Raw genomic sequence first — 16,863 nt, forward strand, 5'->3', positions numbered from 1 at the left:
TTGCACCAAGACCAAGGTATTTTCTCTTCCACGCACACACTAAAATAAGGGTGAAATGTGGACACTGAATTCCCTCCTTACTGGAATATCCAAGCAGCTGCAACCAGCAGGGCCAAGATCCAAGATTAGGGAATACAGAAAAGCACCTTTGCTAAAGTTGGGCAATAGTTGGCAAATCTATTTTGAAAAACTAATTTTTCTTTTCAAAAATCCATAATCTGAAAGAAAGAGGGTCTTGGGCCACAAAGCTGAACTTTGGCACAGAGAGAATAGATAATTTACACTCTCTCTCCCCCTCCCTCTCTCTCTCTCTGGAGGTAAGTGGGAAGGAGGAAATATTTTGCAGCCCCTCCCACCTCCTCCTCCTCACAGTGATAGGTATCTACCACCTAGAGAGCTGTAACTAACTATTAAGGTCTGATTAAGATGCTTTATAAAACATAATAAGCCATGAGATAGGATAAGCACATATGAAATACCTCATGTGCAACTGGCAATCAAGGCTGAGGTATTCATAACTGTCTGTGGGATTTCAACACCTTCCTGTAAAACCAATACTCTGCATGTCTCAGGTTATACTTCTTCCCAGAAATCCTTTTTTCTGCTCTGGATACAACAGGCTTGGGCATCATTCATTTTTGCACAACATTTAAGAATTGCTCAAATAGCTTTGGATGCGCAAGGGGGTTTAGAGTTTAAACACACCACCACTGCATTCACACAGCAATCTTGTACCTGGTGATGGAGTTTTGAAAGAGTTTGCATTTGGGTCACTCCACCAAAGATGACAAATAAAATTCCTCATGAATTTTAATTGTGAAACTTTGTTCCAGTTGCAATTGCACTTTCATAAACTCCAGGTACATTATGACACATACATTATTATAGTTCATAACTCTACAGAATGAAGAAAAGGTGACAGAGTGACTGAAAGTGGAACTTGGGAGAGCAATCCCAAACCAAAAGCAAAGTAAGACAACTTACAAGGACTGCAAGCCACTCAATCCTCTGATGGCCTCGTTAGGTACAGTCTTCAGCTGATTGTTCTGGAGGGTTCTGTAAAAATCAACTGTGTTAATAAAGTAGAATTGGACAATCATCTTTATCAAAGCTAGAGGTAACAGAAAAGCCCACATGGTTTCCCAGATTCCTAGTGTATGTAAATGCATGTAGAATTCTCAAGACCAGATGCCCTAAGGTAACAAGGAAACAATGCTCAATTTCAGTTTTATTTACAATTCATTCATTAACAGCATTAATTTGCAGAGAACAAGCTGTGACACAATATGCTGAAATTCCCTTGGGAACTCACTGAAGAGGTTAAACAACTTACCAGTAGGACAAATTTGCTACGAGAGATGATATGTTATTGTTTTCTTGTGGAATTATCTTACACATGCTAGAAAACACACAAACCTCTAATTTTTCCTGAAGTTGCATCAATACACAACGCATCAACAACCTAATTTATGAAGTGTGCTCACAACAAAGCACCACTGGGCCAAGCTGAATTAAGCTACACTGTTGTGGGTTTCTTCACAATTCTCTTCTAGGACAATGTATATCATGTGAGCTCTTTTATAAAGAGAATGTAAATGACCTTGCAAAATCCTAGTTTTGGTGCATACTGGGGTAAAAATTCAAGTCACAGCTTTTAATTAAGACCCATGTCCCACATTTTTCCAAGAACTGCCAGAATTTCAGGCACTTACAGTGTTAGTATTGCAACGGATAGGTCTTCAAGAGTTTTGACACTTGGCATTCAATTTGCAGCATATTGTATTAAATAGTATTGCAAATGGGCAGCTCCCTAATCTGTATCCTGGAAATAGTGCCTGTGGTTTTTTTCTTTAAAACCTCAAGGTCTGCTTTTTTTTTTTAATATCTCTTTAATTAACTACCTATTACCCTGCTAGCATTTGGAAGTATTTACATCACCAGAAATACTGCAGTTTTCAAATAGAGTTTTTTAAAACCTTAAACAACTGAAAGCTTTTTTTATCCTTAGCAATGGGAAAACAACTGTCATAAAAATTCTTATTTCAGAAGGAAAAACAAAAGGGTTTTTTTTTAATAGAAAGCCATTTTCACCTAGAGAAGCATCAAGCTATAGCAGTCTTTCCTAGTGCCAGTAGGGAATAAGTCTAACAGTGTATTGAACCTCTAAGTATAGTACCAGCTGATAATGTCAGGCACCTGACAGAGCATGCTGAAGGCGTGGAGAACAACAAAAGCTTACATGTCCTTTTTAGGATTTTTCCTCTGATTCTTCTGCTACAATATATACTTCAGAAACAAATAAGTCTTCTAATAAAATACAGTCATTATAGCTTAGTCAAGTTCATCGCTCATCTTGACCACATCCAGCATGCTTTGTAAAGAAATAAAAAGGGAAGAGAGCTCTACTTTAGGAGGACAGAGAGCAAAAAAGTTTCCTCCAGCCTACCAGTAAACAGTCTGGCTATGCACTAAGAAAGCATAGAGCAAGCTATGAAGCTCTAAAACCCAATTACTTACAGAACTTTGAGTTCTTTCAACCCAGACAAGGCCTTTGGATGGATAAAAGTAAGGTCATTGCCAGCCAGTCGCCTGGAAAAAAATTGCAATAATAATTTCAGTCACAAAATACAGTACTTCTACAACCATCTAACAAGGGAAATCACTGCAATATCAAATCTTGCAAGCAATTCTGCATTTTGCATTCAATTACACTACATTCACAATCTTCCAAGTTTGGAACAGTTATTTTACTTACAGCACATTTTTAACAATGAGGATGCAATACCCAGCCTTGTGGATATTCTTTTGCAAACGTGCTAGAAAAAGCACACCTTGGAATGATGAAGAACCTTCTTATGGTACTAGGTTTGAAAGAGCATTTACCAACATAATCCTCTGGCTTTCAGCATTGCTCCACTGAAACAGGCTCTGGCACCTGTGTATTTTTAATCTATACAGCATCTTCTAAAGAAAGTATGAAGTTAAATAAAAACAGATGCTAGATGCTACAGCAAAGCAGCAGAAGTCTCTATGAAAATTCCAAATATGAAAACAATATTAACAAGTGAGTGGTATGTTCACCCAGTGCTGACAATTGACAGGACATCTGCTGATATGACCAAGACATAATATTGGCAATATTTCATCTTTTTGGTCAGCTATTTGGAGGAACTTTTGAAGGAAGGAAACTCCTTTGGACCAGGGAGAAATGGAACAGGATTCTCGGGCATATACTCTGTCTCAAAATGCGGCTGGTTTCAAAACTGGACTGCTAGACATTAACACAAAGTAAATGATGAAGATCAATGTGATATTAGAAGTAATCAAGAGGGGAGATGCTGCAGAATACAAAGCAGGAAAGCAGAAGCAGCAGCTTAACAGCTTGTTCCCCCTTCCTCCACTCCTTTTCTTTTCTCCAGCCTTTTACCTCTCCCCTGCCCAGCAGATCTGTGCAGTCCAGCCTTGTTTGAGCTGCTTCTAGCTGTATTTCCTCAAGGGTAAAGACAATAAAGCAAAACACCTGGTAATCGATAAATGACAAGAGATGCAAAAGTTTCAGCTGAAGTATTTGCTTTTAGATTTGGGTTTCATATCCTAGCTTAGCAAAAGCAACGTTGGACAAGGTTGTGCAATGAAATCACCCATGGAAATACTATGTACAATCCAATAAGTGTTAATAATTAAAAAACAATCAACGTGCTTTAACAAAGGTTACAGAATATCACAACCTATCCCTGCTGTTACAAGGCACTGTGAAGCAAGCCAGACACAGCAAAGGGAAAATATTATTTCAAAGAGGCAAACAAAGGAAATAACAAGAGTAACACCTAAAGGATCAGCTTGCCAGAACATAGCAATGTTATTACATTTTTATCTCCTTCTCTAACTACATTAAAGAGATTACCAAAGCGCTTAATGCTTACATAAATCTGCTTGCAACAGAATTAGTGACTTAATAAAATGCTGCCGGATAGAGAGGATGCTAGTTATCTTTATTAAATCCATTTCTCAAATGCAGATGGTTATATTTATAAACCAAGGGAGAAAAGGACAAGAACACCTTCATGAACAAGAAAGTGACAGCAGAAGATCCTACTTATTCTTAGAAAACTGTGTTACTCTTGCTTGCCAAGGTGAATTTGGGGTTCTAGTCCTGGTATTTTCACACCCCCCCCCCCCCAATTGCTATTGTTCTGACATCACTACGAGCATGTTAAAAAACCCCCCACATCTGCTGACTGCTGAGAAAAGTTAGTCTGCATGCTTGAGTATAATCAAACAGCTCTGAAACTAGAAGGAAAATAAGACTCTACGTATGCTTATTATTGAAATCTCCTGTCTGCAAGCAACCTCAGAATTTCAGAGCTGGGACACGGTTTTTCAAATACTTCAAATTTTTAACTTTAATGGAAATTTCCAGATGGCAATTAAACAGTCCCCTAAAATTAATTTTGTTGTCAGTAGCTGTCCAAATCACCTTGATTAACTTTATCTGGGGGGATGTGGAGGGAGGTTTGCAATATTTCATGTCTTTCCTTCTAATAATTTATTTACAAGGTCGCTCTAAACAGAAGTACTGATGAAACATGCTGGGTCTCTACAGCAGAGCCAGTAATCTGCAAAACACATTTCTGTTAAAATGCATTTGAAACAGCATGACACAAATCCTTAAATAAAACAAAATTCAACTGAGGCTGCTGCACCTCATCATTTTGCATGCAAACACTACTATGGTTACATATTGCACAACTCAAGGAGTGGCAGCCCTGGTAAATGTGTCAGGCAGCTCTGGCTGCAGCTCTGCCAAGGCTCCCCATTAATCTGCTCTGTGTGAGGCTTGTCAGGCATCTGCTCCCTCTCCCAAAGAGACTGGGGATTGTTACTTTAGCTTTAAAAAAGCTGAACTAAATACAGTTCAATAGTCTCCCTCAACCTGAATGGCACTAACAACAACCTAGAGAGCCCTGGAAACAAATGACAGCTGAGCCAGAGCGAGACTTCAAATAGCAGGACTCTGCTTTCCTCAAGGCAGCTCCTGCTTCTTCAGCCTTCTTCCAACCAGCCAACAGAGAAACCCCAACCTTTGTGATCAATTACATTTCCATTTCTCCACTATCTGGCAGTGTTCCAAGCTTTACTCATCAGTTTGCCAAACACACATTTATCATTCACATCCTAGCCTTGGGGAGCTGCTCATGAGGAGGTTCCAAGCGCAGCTCCCAAGCAGGCAAAGATCAGTGTATCACACACTGCTCTCAACACGTTTTCCCTGCAGCAGCTGGAAGGATGGAAATGCTTCTCTTTACACAATCAGGTTCATTTTAAAGAGAGAACTGAAAAATAAATAGCACGCAGTATAGCGCATGTACAGCATTATAAATTGTCATTGAAATCATCCTGTCAGATTTTCCATGTTACCTTCTTTCAGCAAGTCTCAAAAATATTTATTATTAAATAATTTTAAAGCATCCCTGTTTCTCTCTCTCTCATGCCTATAATAAATGGGCTAAGGGAAATCATAGTTTTGCCAAGGCCAAAACACTAGCACAACAGAAAAGACACAACTTTCATCTCCTTGCACCAAGACTCACTATCCTGCTCGAGAGCAGCCCTGGAAATTCCTGCTCTGTGGTGGGACAATTTCACATTATCACAAAGCAGCACCTTAAGGCAGCCCCACATTTACACTATCAAGGGCCGAGTGCTGATCCTTCTCCTCATTCTGAGTGGAAATGGCTACAGATATCCAGTCCGAAATCTACCTGTTGCCACTGAACCATGGCACATCGCCATTAATTAGAGCTCTTTCTCTGAAAGGCAGCAGGCTGCAAAACAGATTCACACACAAAGACAGTAAAAAATTGAATTAAACAGAGTATAAAGTGCCCTGCCATGTTATAAGGCCACAAAAACTTTGCTATCTCTTACTTCTCAAGGCACAGGCACAGCAGCAGGCATCATCTGAAGTATAAATGTATATCACACTGACCATGAGTTTCTCTGCTAACTCTATCCTGCCTCTCCTTGTTTGGAGACTCTGAAAGGACTGCAGCTATTATTATTAATTCTAGCTGGAATTAGTGCATCTGAGTTAAACCTTTGATGTTTCTCCAGTGGAGTCACAGATGTAATGTAAGACCACAGTAGGTATCTTTCTTGTAACTATTTAGCATTGAATGTTGTAGTCTTCTATTTTTACTTTAAAAATAAATACCCAGTGTTGTAATGGTAAATTTCAACAAATTCAAATTTACAGATTCAATTTCAGCATAGAAGGATAACAGGACACAGGGAGAACAAAATCCTTCTGCTAGCCTGTCATCCAGAGGTGAGCAATATCCTTTAATCATTATTTTAGTGACCCAGTAAATAATCTCCAGATGTGGAGGACACCTTGTTATTACAGATATCAGGATGCAATGCAGCTGAAGACTAGCCTTCCATGGTGTCTCATTCCCAGAGTACACACCAAGCCTAGGTTCTTGCACTGAGCTGCAGCTAATACGTTTTTCTCTCCTTTGGGAAATTAAAACTTTTGCAATTATGAGTCTGGCAACCCAGCTGCATGTTAACCAAGCCAAGTTAATCACTGGTGTGGCTCCAAAAGTCAGGGAGGGTGTTCCAAGGATACATTTTTGCCTGTACAATTAAAAGCATCACTCTTATTATGACAGACGCAATAAAACCTCTTGGAAACCTCTGTCCTTGTCTTGCATCCCACATGGCAGTGAACCCTAGGATACTTGAGCAAAGAGTTTCATCTCCTTCCATCCATCTGAAGGTCTTATGCTCATACAGTAAAATGTTTTTGCTGTGGACTTTGGGTTGGTTTTTCTTTTCCTCTTGGTAGTATACTCCTAACCTTTTGTCTCTCTTATCTCTGAGAAAAATTTAATGGCTACACAGAAAAAATTCAAAGAGTGACACAGACTGCAACCTTGACATGCCATAATAAAATATCTGATTTATTATTTTTACTTGTACATTAGCTGATTTGTGGTAAGAGCCAAGACTCCTATTTCAAGGTTTAGTCAAGCCTGAGCACTTCATACCCATCACTGTTCCTCTGCCTGGCCAACATCTACTTTTAGCTATCCAACTTCTACCTACCTATTTTCATCCCACTGGAAAACACTGCACTGCTTCTCCACCTGTATTTTCACAAACTCTACTTTTTGTGCTGTCTTACATTGAACTATTCTGTTATCTTTACATCTCTTCCACTTTTTCTGGGTTCTCTGTGTTTTCCAAATACAAAACTTGAATTTTACTTTAAGTTCGCCCACAACAGAAGTCATCTTTGGAAATGCCTCATATTTAATCCAGGATACCCAGCAAGCATTTCCTCAAATCTGAAAGAGCTTCAGTTTTCATCTGTGCCAAAATAGCAGCCATTTTGGAACAGAATTCTGTTTTTCCCAACAGATGATGCCTATTTATGTGCTACAATTTATTAATCAAGGTTGAAAGCTCTACAGCAGAGGTACAGTCATTTGCAGAAAAATACAGGGTTTTGCTGCATATCTTGTGCAGGGCTGGGTGCCCTGCCTGGTGAGGGCACATGCCTGCACAGACAGCTCCTACCCAGTTGGGCAGCTGCAGAAAGGAGGAGCTGGAAAATGGAATCTGGGTCTCCAGACTAAACCTGGCTTTGCTTATCTGGGAGTAGCAAACGGCCCCTTGGGGACTTGTGTCAGCTGCAGCCTGCTGCATTGCTGGGAAGCCAATATGTTGCCTCCAGGTTACCCCAAATTCCTCCACACCAATTTAACAAAACTGAATGGATACTTTACTACCCTGCTGCTAACAGAAAATGCATTTGTCTCCTCCTTTTCTTCCAGCAGTTTTAGTATTACACAACCTCCACCATTATTTACAAAATTCTGAGTACTACACCAAGACACATCATGAGTGAAGAAAGAGAACTGTAACTACAACAGCACTGAAACTGCACCAATTCCACTTCTTGTCATGATCCATCCCTTTCCAGTATTTACAGCTTTCTCAAAGTTATACTGAGCTTTAAGATGATTGCTTGTTTTCAAAATGCATTTTGGTCTAAAAAGCTAAAATATCTAAGTAAATAAGACTGATTAAAAAGCCTGAAGCTCATTCGTAAGTTCTGTGGTTAAATTGTCAGCAAGAGTCACCATCATCTACCAGAAGATAAAATATGCTCTATGGTAACGCTAACGCTTTTCATGGACTATCAAAAACAGGAAAATAAATTACAATGGATTTTCAGGAAAGCAAGCACTTACAACCATGCAAAATATGCTCTATCCTTTCATTTTCAAGCAGTTATCTGTATTTGGGCAAGACCTTGAAGTAGAACCCACAGACTGCAACACATGCACCAAAAAAAAATAATATAACACAAAACAATTCTTATACACTACAAGTTGTTGAAACAAGTGATCTTTGTAATCTCACTAGCATTCTGCAGCAAAAAAGAAGTTTGCATAAATTTTTTAACATGGAGATATTTGTTGTAAATATAAGCAGCAATACCAGGGTATCTAGAAAACTGGTTAACACCAGTTGTTGCAGAAAGCAATTTTGTTACCTCTCACCTTCAAAGCAAAATGCAGAACATATTTTTTAAAATACATTTTCCTCTCCCTATTTGCCTTTGCACATCTTGTACTATGTTGTGGTAACTTTGCTTTACCATAGGCCAGATAGACCTTTCTCTTGATAGCCATCTCAACACTCAGGTAAATAATGCATTTCATTTAGTGTGCACAGCAAGGACAGAGATGAAAGCCACCAAGTTTGGTTTTGATCAACTGGGATGCAACAACTCTATTAACTACAGATTTGTGATTTTAGCTATCCAGATGTTCAGAAGGTTTCCAAGATCATGAAATATCTTAATGGTCAGACAAGAGAAGGTGAAAAAACTGCTGCTGATATAGCAAATCCTCGAGGTTGCTTTGGTCTGTTCCTACAGCCTTATCTCTTGTCCTGGCATTGACTGGCTATCCAGGCATGGGATCTTTGCATGACCATGCATCTAGCAAGCAACACTGCAAAATGGGAGCGTGCGTTAAGTCTACATGTATTCGGCAATTAAACTTTTGTTACTGGTTTTCTAACCACTTCAGATGCAAGACACAGGTTCTGCAGACACCTTCACAATGAATGAACTTAGAGAAACTGAGGTAATTTTCAGTATGATTCTTTGATTCAGTTTAGGTTGACTGTTAGCATTTTTCCAGCTGAAATGAAAACAAATATTTTAACAGAATCATCTAGAATTTTATTTTTATATAAGAAGGGCAGGAAAAAGCACTTTATAGGAGTCTGGTTACTATTTCTGTGCCAGGACATCTGCCAAGGCTAATTAGCCAGGAATACCTCTGTACTAACAAAAAAATACAAGAATACAAGCACCTGAGCAGAGGGGAGGAAAGGAGCTAAAAGAATGGCATCACCACGTCTCCTCATGGTAACACACAGCGTCCTACCATGAAACTATGATGACAGCAAATACCCAGTTACTTTCTCAGAGGATAAGGCATTTACCTTCAACACACAGGATTTTATTTTTTCTCCTTTTCTGTATAAGGTTTTCAGAGCTCATGTGATGACTCTTGACACCCTGGCCTCGAACTGGCTACCTGATCACTCACACACACACTCACCTTTTGTTCTACACTCCAGTTTCTGAAACTGAAAGGAGAAGGAGAGAGGACTGCATGGCACGAGCACCATTTGGAGAACAGTACTTGGAGAGACACAGCTTAAGAGCTTCTCAGGTTACTGCTCAGCCTCCAGAAGTTTCTTATCTGGTTTATACCTTCAGACAGTCCCAGCCTGGCAACTCAGGCAGCATAATAAATAAGACTTGTAAGACTGGTCTTGAAGCATAACACGGCAAAGTTCAGCCTTCAGGCCATTCAGCTAAGCCAGCTTCTGTGCGTGTGCATGTGAGCAGAACACTGAAACTCAAAAAAAACAACTATAGCTAAGGAAAAGGTTTTGTTGTCCTCTAAAAGTACTTGCAGAAGAATAACCAGTCTTGGGATCCTTATATGCAACCACATCAACTTTGGAAATTAACAGAAACTGGAAAGAACGAACTTCCTCATTTCCAAAAAACAATGGAATTTACTCAACCTACTAGCATCTATCCCCACAAACAGGAAAAAACATGCAGCTGTCAAGCAGAGCAAGAACCTTCTAAGCTACAGAAACATTCTTGTATCAGCATGATTAAAACTCACCCAGCACCAAATTGATTTAGGACTCACAGAGATAAGAAAACACTAATTAAACACAGGTTGGCCAACATGTTTTGAAACATCATTTAGCATTTAATGCAGACCAAGTAAGTGATGTTTAAAAATATCTTAGCTGACTGTGGTTAATTCTACTTGGGAGTCTTTGCCTAAAGGTTTGTCTTGACTAGAATTTGAAGGTGCAAGTTACAACACGCTGCTGGCTTTCTAAAGCTCCAGTGCACACAAGGCAGCAAGCGTTCCTAATGTGAGCAGGCTGGTCAAGTTAGGCTTTTAACTTGCTACCACACGAGAAACCTACCTCTTGCATTTTTTTCGTTAACATTTTACCTCTTGGAATTCAGGCTGGATCAACTGAGAAAATCACCTCCTTCAGCTGTTCAAATACTCAGACTGGTAGATCGATGAAGGGCACTCATTGGCTTCCAACCCTGTGTCATATGGTTCTTTTTGAGGAACCAACAGCTGGTACCTACACTGGCTGCCTTGGTAAAAAAGCAGCTGGAGAAAGATCTGTGCCTGTTCCTCAGACTGTGCTGGTGGAGCTGAATGGACAGATATGGGGTATGGGGGTTCCAGCTGTGGGTTTCTCTGGGTCTGGATTGAAGGCACTTGAGAGGGTAGTTCATGTTCAGACTCAGGTGTTTATTATTTCTTGTCAGTAAAACAGTCTCACTGCTGTGAGTTCTGCAGCTTTTCATCAGAAGGCACAAAATGCCCAACAATCTCTTGTTCCAAGGTCTTTTAAGACTAAACTATCCAATTAAGAGCTGGCACCTGGATTATTTTCCCTTTTAACCCAATAACTGATCCCAAAGAGCTGCAATGGGGACTTTTCTGTCCAATTACAAAATGCCCTCCAAACCCATGGAGAAGAAGGAAGAAGAAGCATGAAGAAGAAACCCAGGACAACACCCTGTGCCCTCCATCCTGCTCCCATCCACAACACACTAAAAGTCCCAAAACCTCAATTTCTCACCAAGCGATGCACCTACACTGCTCTCTATAATCTATTTCACACTTTTGTGGGTTCCAGTCTATCTTGAAGTCTGGAAAATTTTGTCCATGGATGAGGGTCAGAGTCAGTGCTCCCCTGGGGGTCAGGGCACCCCAGAGCAGACAGAGAAATATTCCCAGTGCCCTGGGTTTCCACAATGGGGCAGTAATGACCTCCAATTGTGCCAGCCTGTTTTACAAGAGGATGTTTAACCACAGTTTTAGTTATCACCTGAGCTAACACAAGGCATCAGGACAACATGAAGATTCATTCTTACTTTTTCTACTCAAAGCAAGTCCTTCACCTCCAGTTTCTAACTATAAACCTTGGGATTTCTCACATACATGAAAGACAAAAGAATGGGATCATCTCATCAATATTCACACACTACCTTGAAAATACTGCTCTTGAAAGACCTAGCACTGAAGGACAAGGCAAGCCTTTCCATCAAGTGTTCCGCAGCCAGGTGAGAAAAGACACAGCATCTTAAACTAACAGCCCAGCCTTGGCATAGCTCCAAGACACATCCTACTCATAAAACCCAGGTAAATAAAGACACGATACTCCCTCTCCCTGTCCAAGGATGATACCACTTGGTGCTGACTGAGAAATTAGGAGGAAGGGTACCATCTAAATTACACACTGAAAGAGATACTACAAAAATAAGCAGCTGTGGCATTTCAGCCAGGTGGTCATCTTCAGCTGCAGTCAAGAGGGAAAATAACTCTAGACATCTCCCTTGCAGATACTTCTTGATTACAACCTTATGGTAAAAACCCACCTCATTTTCACTGCTAGTATACATTTTAATTATTCTTTATGTTCCTAAAATATACTTTGTCAACTAAAAGCCATGAACAGCGACTCTGGAGATATTTAGGCAAGACCTCTTAAGACTTGTAATCAACATGGATATAATTAAATATAGCAAATACTCACTCACAGTATTTATTTTCTTGCAAAAATTAGTTGCACGTGTGTGGTCTCTTGTTCACTGTTTATTCATTTCTCAGAGAGCAGATTAGCATTGTGTTTCAGCAAAGAGAAGACTTTTACTGAGCTAACTTCCTTTTATTACTTATTTCCCCAACTACTTTCAACCAGCCATTAAATAAGAAAGTTTTGCCCTTGACTGATAAAGCAAACATATCTGAAGCATCACAGGAGAGGACTATTGCATATCATGTATGAGCAAAAAACAAAAACACAACAGATCTTGGTATCAGTACACATCTGGAAGTTGACTGAGCCCTGGTGTCTGCTGGTGCTTTCAGGAAGGATTACTTTCCTTGCAGCATTACTAGCTGTGATATGGTTTTTATACCCAACAGTCCATGAGTGGAGAGCACCCTCCTCCCTGACCCCTGCAGGAGAAGGTCAGGGCCCTGCCCAAGGCTGACTGGCTGGGGAATTACCTGTGTCCCCTTTGGACAATCACATCCTTCTGCCACAAGTAGCCCACAGACAGACATGGAACAGATTGTAGTCCTCTGCTACTCACATGGACTAGCAGCCACACAGCTAAAAGCTGATCATCTAAATCTTGCCATGAGTGCAGGGCAAACAAGATCACAACATTCTAAAGGGTTAAGAGTGGAAATCAAAACAAACCTAAAAGGTCATTAAGTCAAAGATACTTCTGCATTATTAGAACGGTTTAAGTTTCTGAAGACAGACTAGAAAACTGGCCGGGAATAAAAATAATTTAAATTTTGCCTTCCTCAATAGGAGACTGCCTTTTTTAATTAATCTAGCTGATAATTCACAAATAAAGTGTAAAATCCTTCAAACCACTTCAGATAACTTTACATATTGGAAAGGACTGCCACCTTTTAAAAAGGCCATCAAAACATAACAACCTGGATATTCTAGTTAAAAATTCACACTGGAAAATTGTTTCTACTTTCTAAAAACACTGCATTATCTAGTTATATTTTCCTCTTCTAGCTTTCTATATATACTCCAGGTGTGGTTAGAAAACCACGGCCAAGTTCTTCAAGAATTTTTAGTTTCCATATCATGTTTAAGGCTCCAGCATGTTTATGTTAGCATTTTCTGAAGAACACACATCATTAACTGCTAAGGCAAAACCCTTGGTGGTCTGCTTCTCCCTGACTCTGACCACTGCCAGTCCAATAGTTTGCAAATGACTTCCAGATGGGTATCAGTTACACAGACAGGGAGAATTTGTGTAACATTTATAAACAGTGCTCAGTCCTGCTGCCATCTGGTGAGTGTGCTATGTGGGGACACACGTGATGTGCCTGTGAACAGGGCACACGTAGCACTCAACCCAACTCTGTCCCTGCACAAGGCAAAACCCCTTGGCTTGGACCTGTGATGGGAGTAATGCTCCCATAGCACATCACCTCAAAGTTAGAAAATCCCAGCTTGTTCCTGCAAATTTTGCTGGGGAGTCGGTTGCCTTAACGTGGCCATTTCAGATGTCCTCTTCCACCTGTCCCCAAAACTGCCATTCACAGCACCCACTGGTTTCCCATCTATGTCAGACCTGTCAGTCTGGTGCAGGTGTCTTGGATAATCCAGAACATCTAAAACCAGCCTGGGATGCATAACTGAAGCACCAGAGTTGCTTCCTCTTTGGTGACGCAGAAGGTACTTCTGAATTGAGCAGCCAGCTTTTCCAAGTCTGTTGCTCTGCTTCTTCCACTAGTGTTCTTTTTAGGATTTGGAAAATGATCCTCTGAAGCGTCTGCAGACTACCAAATAATTTCACTGAAGAAATGACAAGCCCCATTTCAAATGGCTCCTACTGAACATTTTAATCTCAGCCTCTCCATACATGTAACTCAGTTGCCTAAATAATACATTCTAATTGTCTCCTATTTCCATTCCATTAAATTCTATGATACTATTTTGCAACATTAATTAGCAAACTCTGCCAAGGGCTAATTGAACACAGCATTTGACAGTGACAGGGCTATGGCATGGTATGAAGGTAAAGGTGTCTGGGGCTGTCTCCTCGATGGAGACCCACTAAAGTGCATGCTGGTGTGGGTACTTGCTGCATACCCATTAGTTTGTGGGATTTTCGTGTACTTTAGTGTAGTTTGTGGAAGAATTTCTCCATGAAAAGTCACTTTTAGTACACATTCCAACACCACTTGAAGTCTTCTCTTTAAATCACTTTTCTTTGGCATGGACACTAACTCCCAGGTTTGCGTGCTGAAAAAGCAACTTTGCGAGGGCCTGGCATTCAGAATCTGGACCTGTTCAGCTACAAATAAAAGCCAGGAAGAAACTCTGACAATCATAGAAAAGAAAATTTGTAGTTGTACAGAAGGAAGTATGAGAGTTCAGTTGCTCCTGTTCATAACCAGCAAAAATAAAGAATGAAATATTTTTGTACCCTGTCCCATAGAGAAAAGGGAACAGAGAGAACGAAGCAGAAACATGTCATATCTGCTGCTGGTCATTTCTATTAATGAGGAAAGCTGTTTTGTCTGAACTTACTTCATTGTATTCCCATTTAAGAAACAGGGGAATTTGGAATTGTGTTTTTGTTTTGGGTTTGTTTTTTTTTCTGAGAAGTTACTTTAACACATCAAGTAAGCATGCTAAAAATGATTTAAAGCTTCTTGGTGTTCACACATAATTCTGAGCTTAATGCTAGCCTTTTTTTTTTCAAACTGAAAACCTGGAATTTAGGGGGACAATGAGGTATGTGTAGCAAATGGCTCTTAGGCAATAAACCCAACAGATGATGGCTGAAGGCTCTGCCTTTCCTCTTTATCTCCTGACGCACCCCAAGGTTTATGAAGTTAGACAACAACACCCACCCATTAGGTTTTATTGCTCAATTACTTATTGGGGAAAGAAAATGAAGTCTCCCAGTCATCTAAGTTGGAAAAACAGAATTGTTTGGGCTTTTCAACTTCTTGCATGAAACATGCCTACGAAGAATTAAAATTTAAAAATGGGGTTACAGATCTAGTCTAACAAAACATAGAGACATACAGAAGCACATATTATAAAGCACATATGGAATGTTTGCTAGCATATATTCTGAAGCCAACCAAGCCTTCCTAGGCCACTTTTTTTTTCCAGCTGACTACTCATACCATAGAGCCTTTCTTAAATTCTGTCAATTACACAAAAGCACCATCTGAAAACCTATTTTTCTTCATACAGCATTCTTGACTATATCACAGATACAAGCAATACCTTAAATCAGAGAGAATAAACCAGAATCTGTTAAACATGAAATGAGATAGGAGATACCATACACAATTTATCTGGCATAAATCAACTCAACTGCACTTCGCAGTTGTACTGACCTGAGTCAAAATTATTTAAGAACCAGGTAAAATGGAGTTATTTAAGTGCATTAGTAATGGTAGCTGCTATGTTATCAGGATCTAAGAGAGACCAAAATTCTAAGGAGAGGCAGAACACCTTATTAGAGTAACTAGTGAGGCAGAAGTGCAGAGAGGCAACCTTCGGGAACCCAAATCTTTCTTCAGAAGCAAGCAATCCATCTCTTATCAATTTCTCAGTATCTTTGTTCCAGCGAGGTGCAGTGGTTGTAATGGTTATAACAGATACAGAGTCAAAGGGTTCAGGGCTTTATCTGCAGTTTTGCTACAGGGTTCATTTATTCTTTTGTCTGCTACAAATGGTTTTCATTCTTTGCTTGTTTCCTCCTTGGTGAAGTCAGAAGAACACTTCCCTACCTCATAAGGGTGGTGCCTGTGGGAAAACAAGCTGCTCTTTCCCTAAGGTGATTTACTGAAAAACCTCTCAATGCAGCAGCATTCACAGTCCTAGTGTTGCCAAAGTCACAAATAGAGACAGCTTTAATTTGTACTTGAAATGCTCTTTAATAAAAGAAATCCTACTTTGTCACTGAAACTACAGGAGAGGCAAAGCAAATTGCAGGGGTTTTGTCTTATCTATTGCTTAGTACTGGAAGTTCTCAAAGCTCTCTTGCACAGGTTGAACCATTACCCTCACCCTCTCTTCACAGATAAGGAAACTCTAAGGCACACAGAAAGCACGTGTCACCTAACAGTACTTAAAGCAGTAAGTGAATGTCAAACCTGCCTCCCTGTGCACTGACTCTGAAACCCAACCTAATTAAGGACAATGCTGCTGAAAGCATGCTTCAGCTTTGCAAAGGTATCTTAGCTAAGACTACAGCAAAATACTGAGCACATGAGGTCAAGGATTCAGATATCCAAGTAGCAGTCAAGTAAAACACAAAAAAAAGAAAGCTAAAATGAGAGTAGGACAAAAGGTAGGTGGGAAGTGGGGGAAAAAAATCTGCCAGAGAAATTAAGAAAAAGAAGCCCTGTACCACAGGACTTCTGATATAGGTCAGGATAGGCTTGTGAGCATTGCATCTGCAGCCTACAAGGACAATGAAAGCCAGCTGCTCAGTAAATGAGGCAACACCTATTTTATGGAACTTATGCAACAGCTATACTGTAGCTCCTTCAGAAACAATGGTAATTACACAACTCTTGTGTTATCTTTGGATAACACTGTAATTAGTATGTGTCATCACTCTAGCCATGATTAAAATAATCACTATAAAAAGTCCCTTGTAAGTAGCATTTACTGTCCTGGTTTCCAAACACGTACAAGATTATATTTTTAAAG

At 39.9% G+C, this 16,863-nt stretch overlaps 1 protein-coding gene across 1 annotated transcript in view; it reads right to left on the reverse strand.

The window, feature by feature from the left end:
• The window catches only part of LGR4 (leucine rich repeat containing G protein-coupled receptor 4), a 73,862-nt gene that overhangs the window by 25,239 nt on the left and 31,760 nt on the right, over positions 1-16,863 (reverse strand). The window contains exons 3-4 of the mRNA XM_084208553.1: positions 2,518-2,589; positions 985-1,056 (exon numbers count right to left, since the gene is read on the reverse strand). Coding sequence (XP_084064679.1) covers positions 985-1,056; positions 2,518-2,589 — 144 coding nt within the window. The remainder of the gene's footprint in view (positions 1-984; positions 1,057-2,517; positions 2,590-16,863) is intronic.

Source organism: Fringilla coelebs, assembly GCF_963513975.1.
Source record: "Fringilla coelebs genome assembly, chromosome: 6".
NCBI classification, from domain to species: domain Eukaryota; kingdom Metazoa; phylum Chordata; class Aves; order Passeriformes; family Fringillidae; genus Fringilla; species Fringilla coelebs.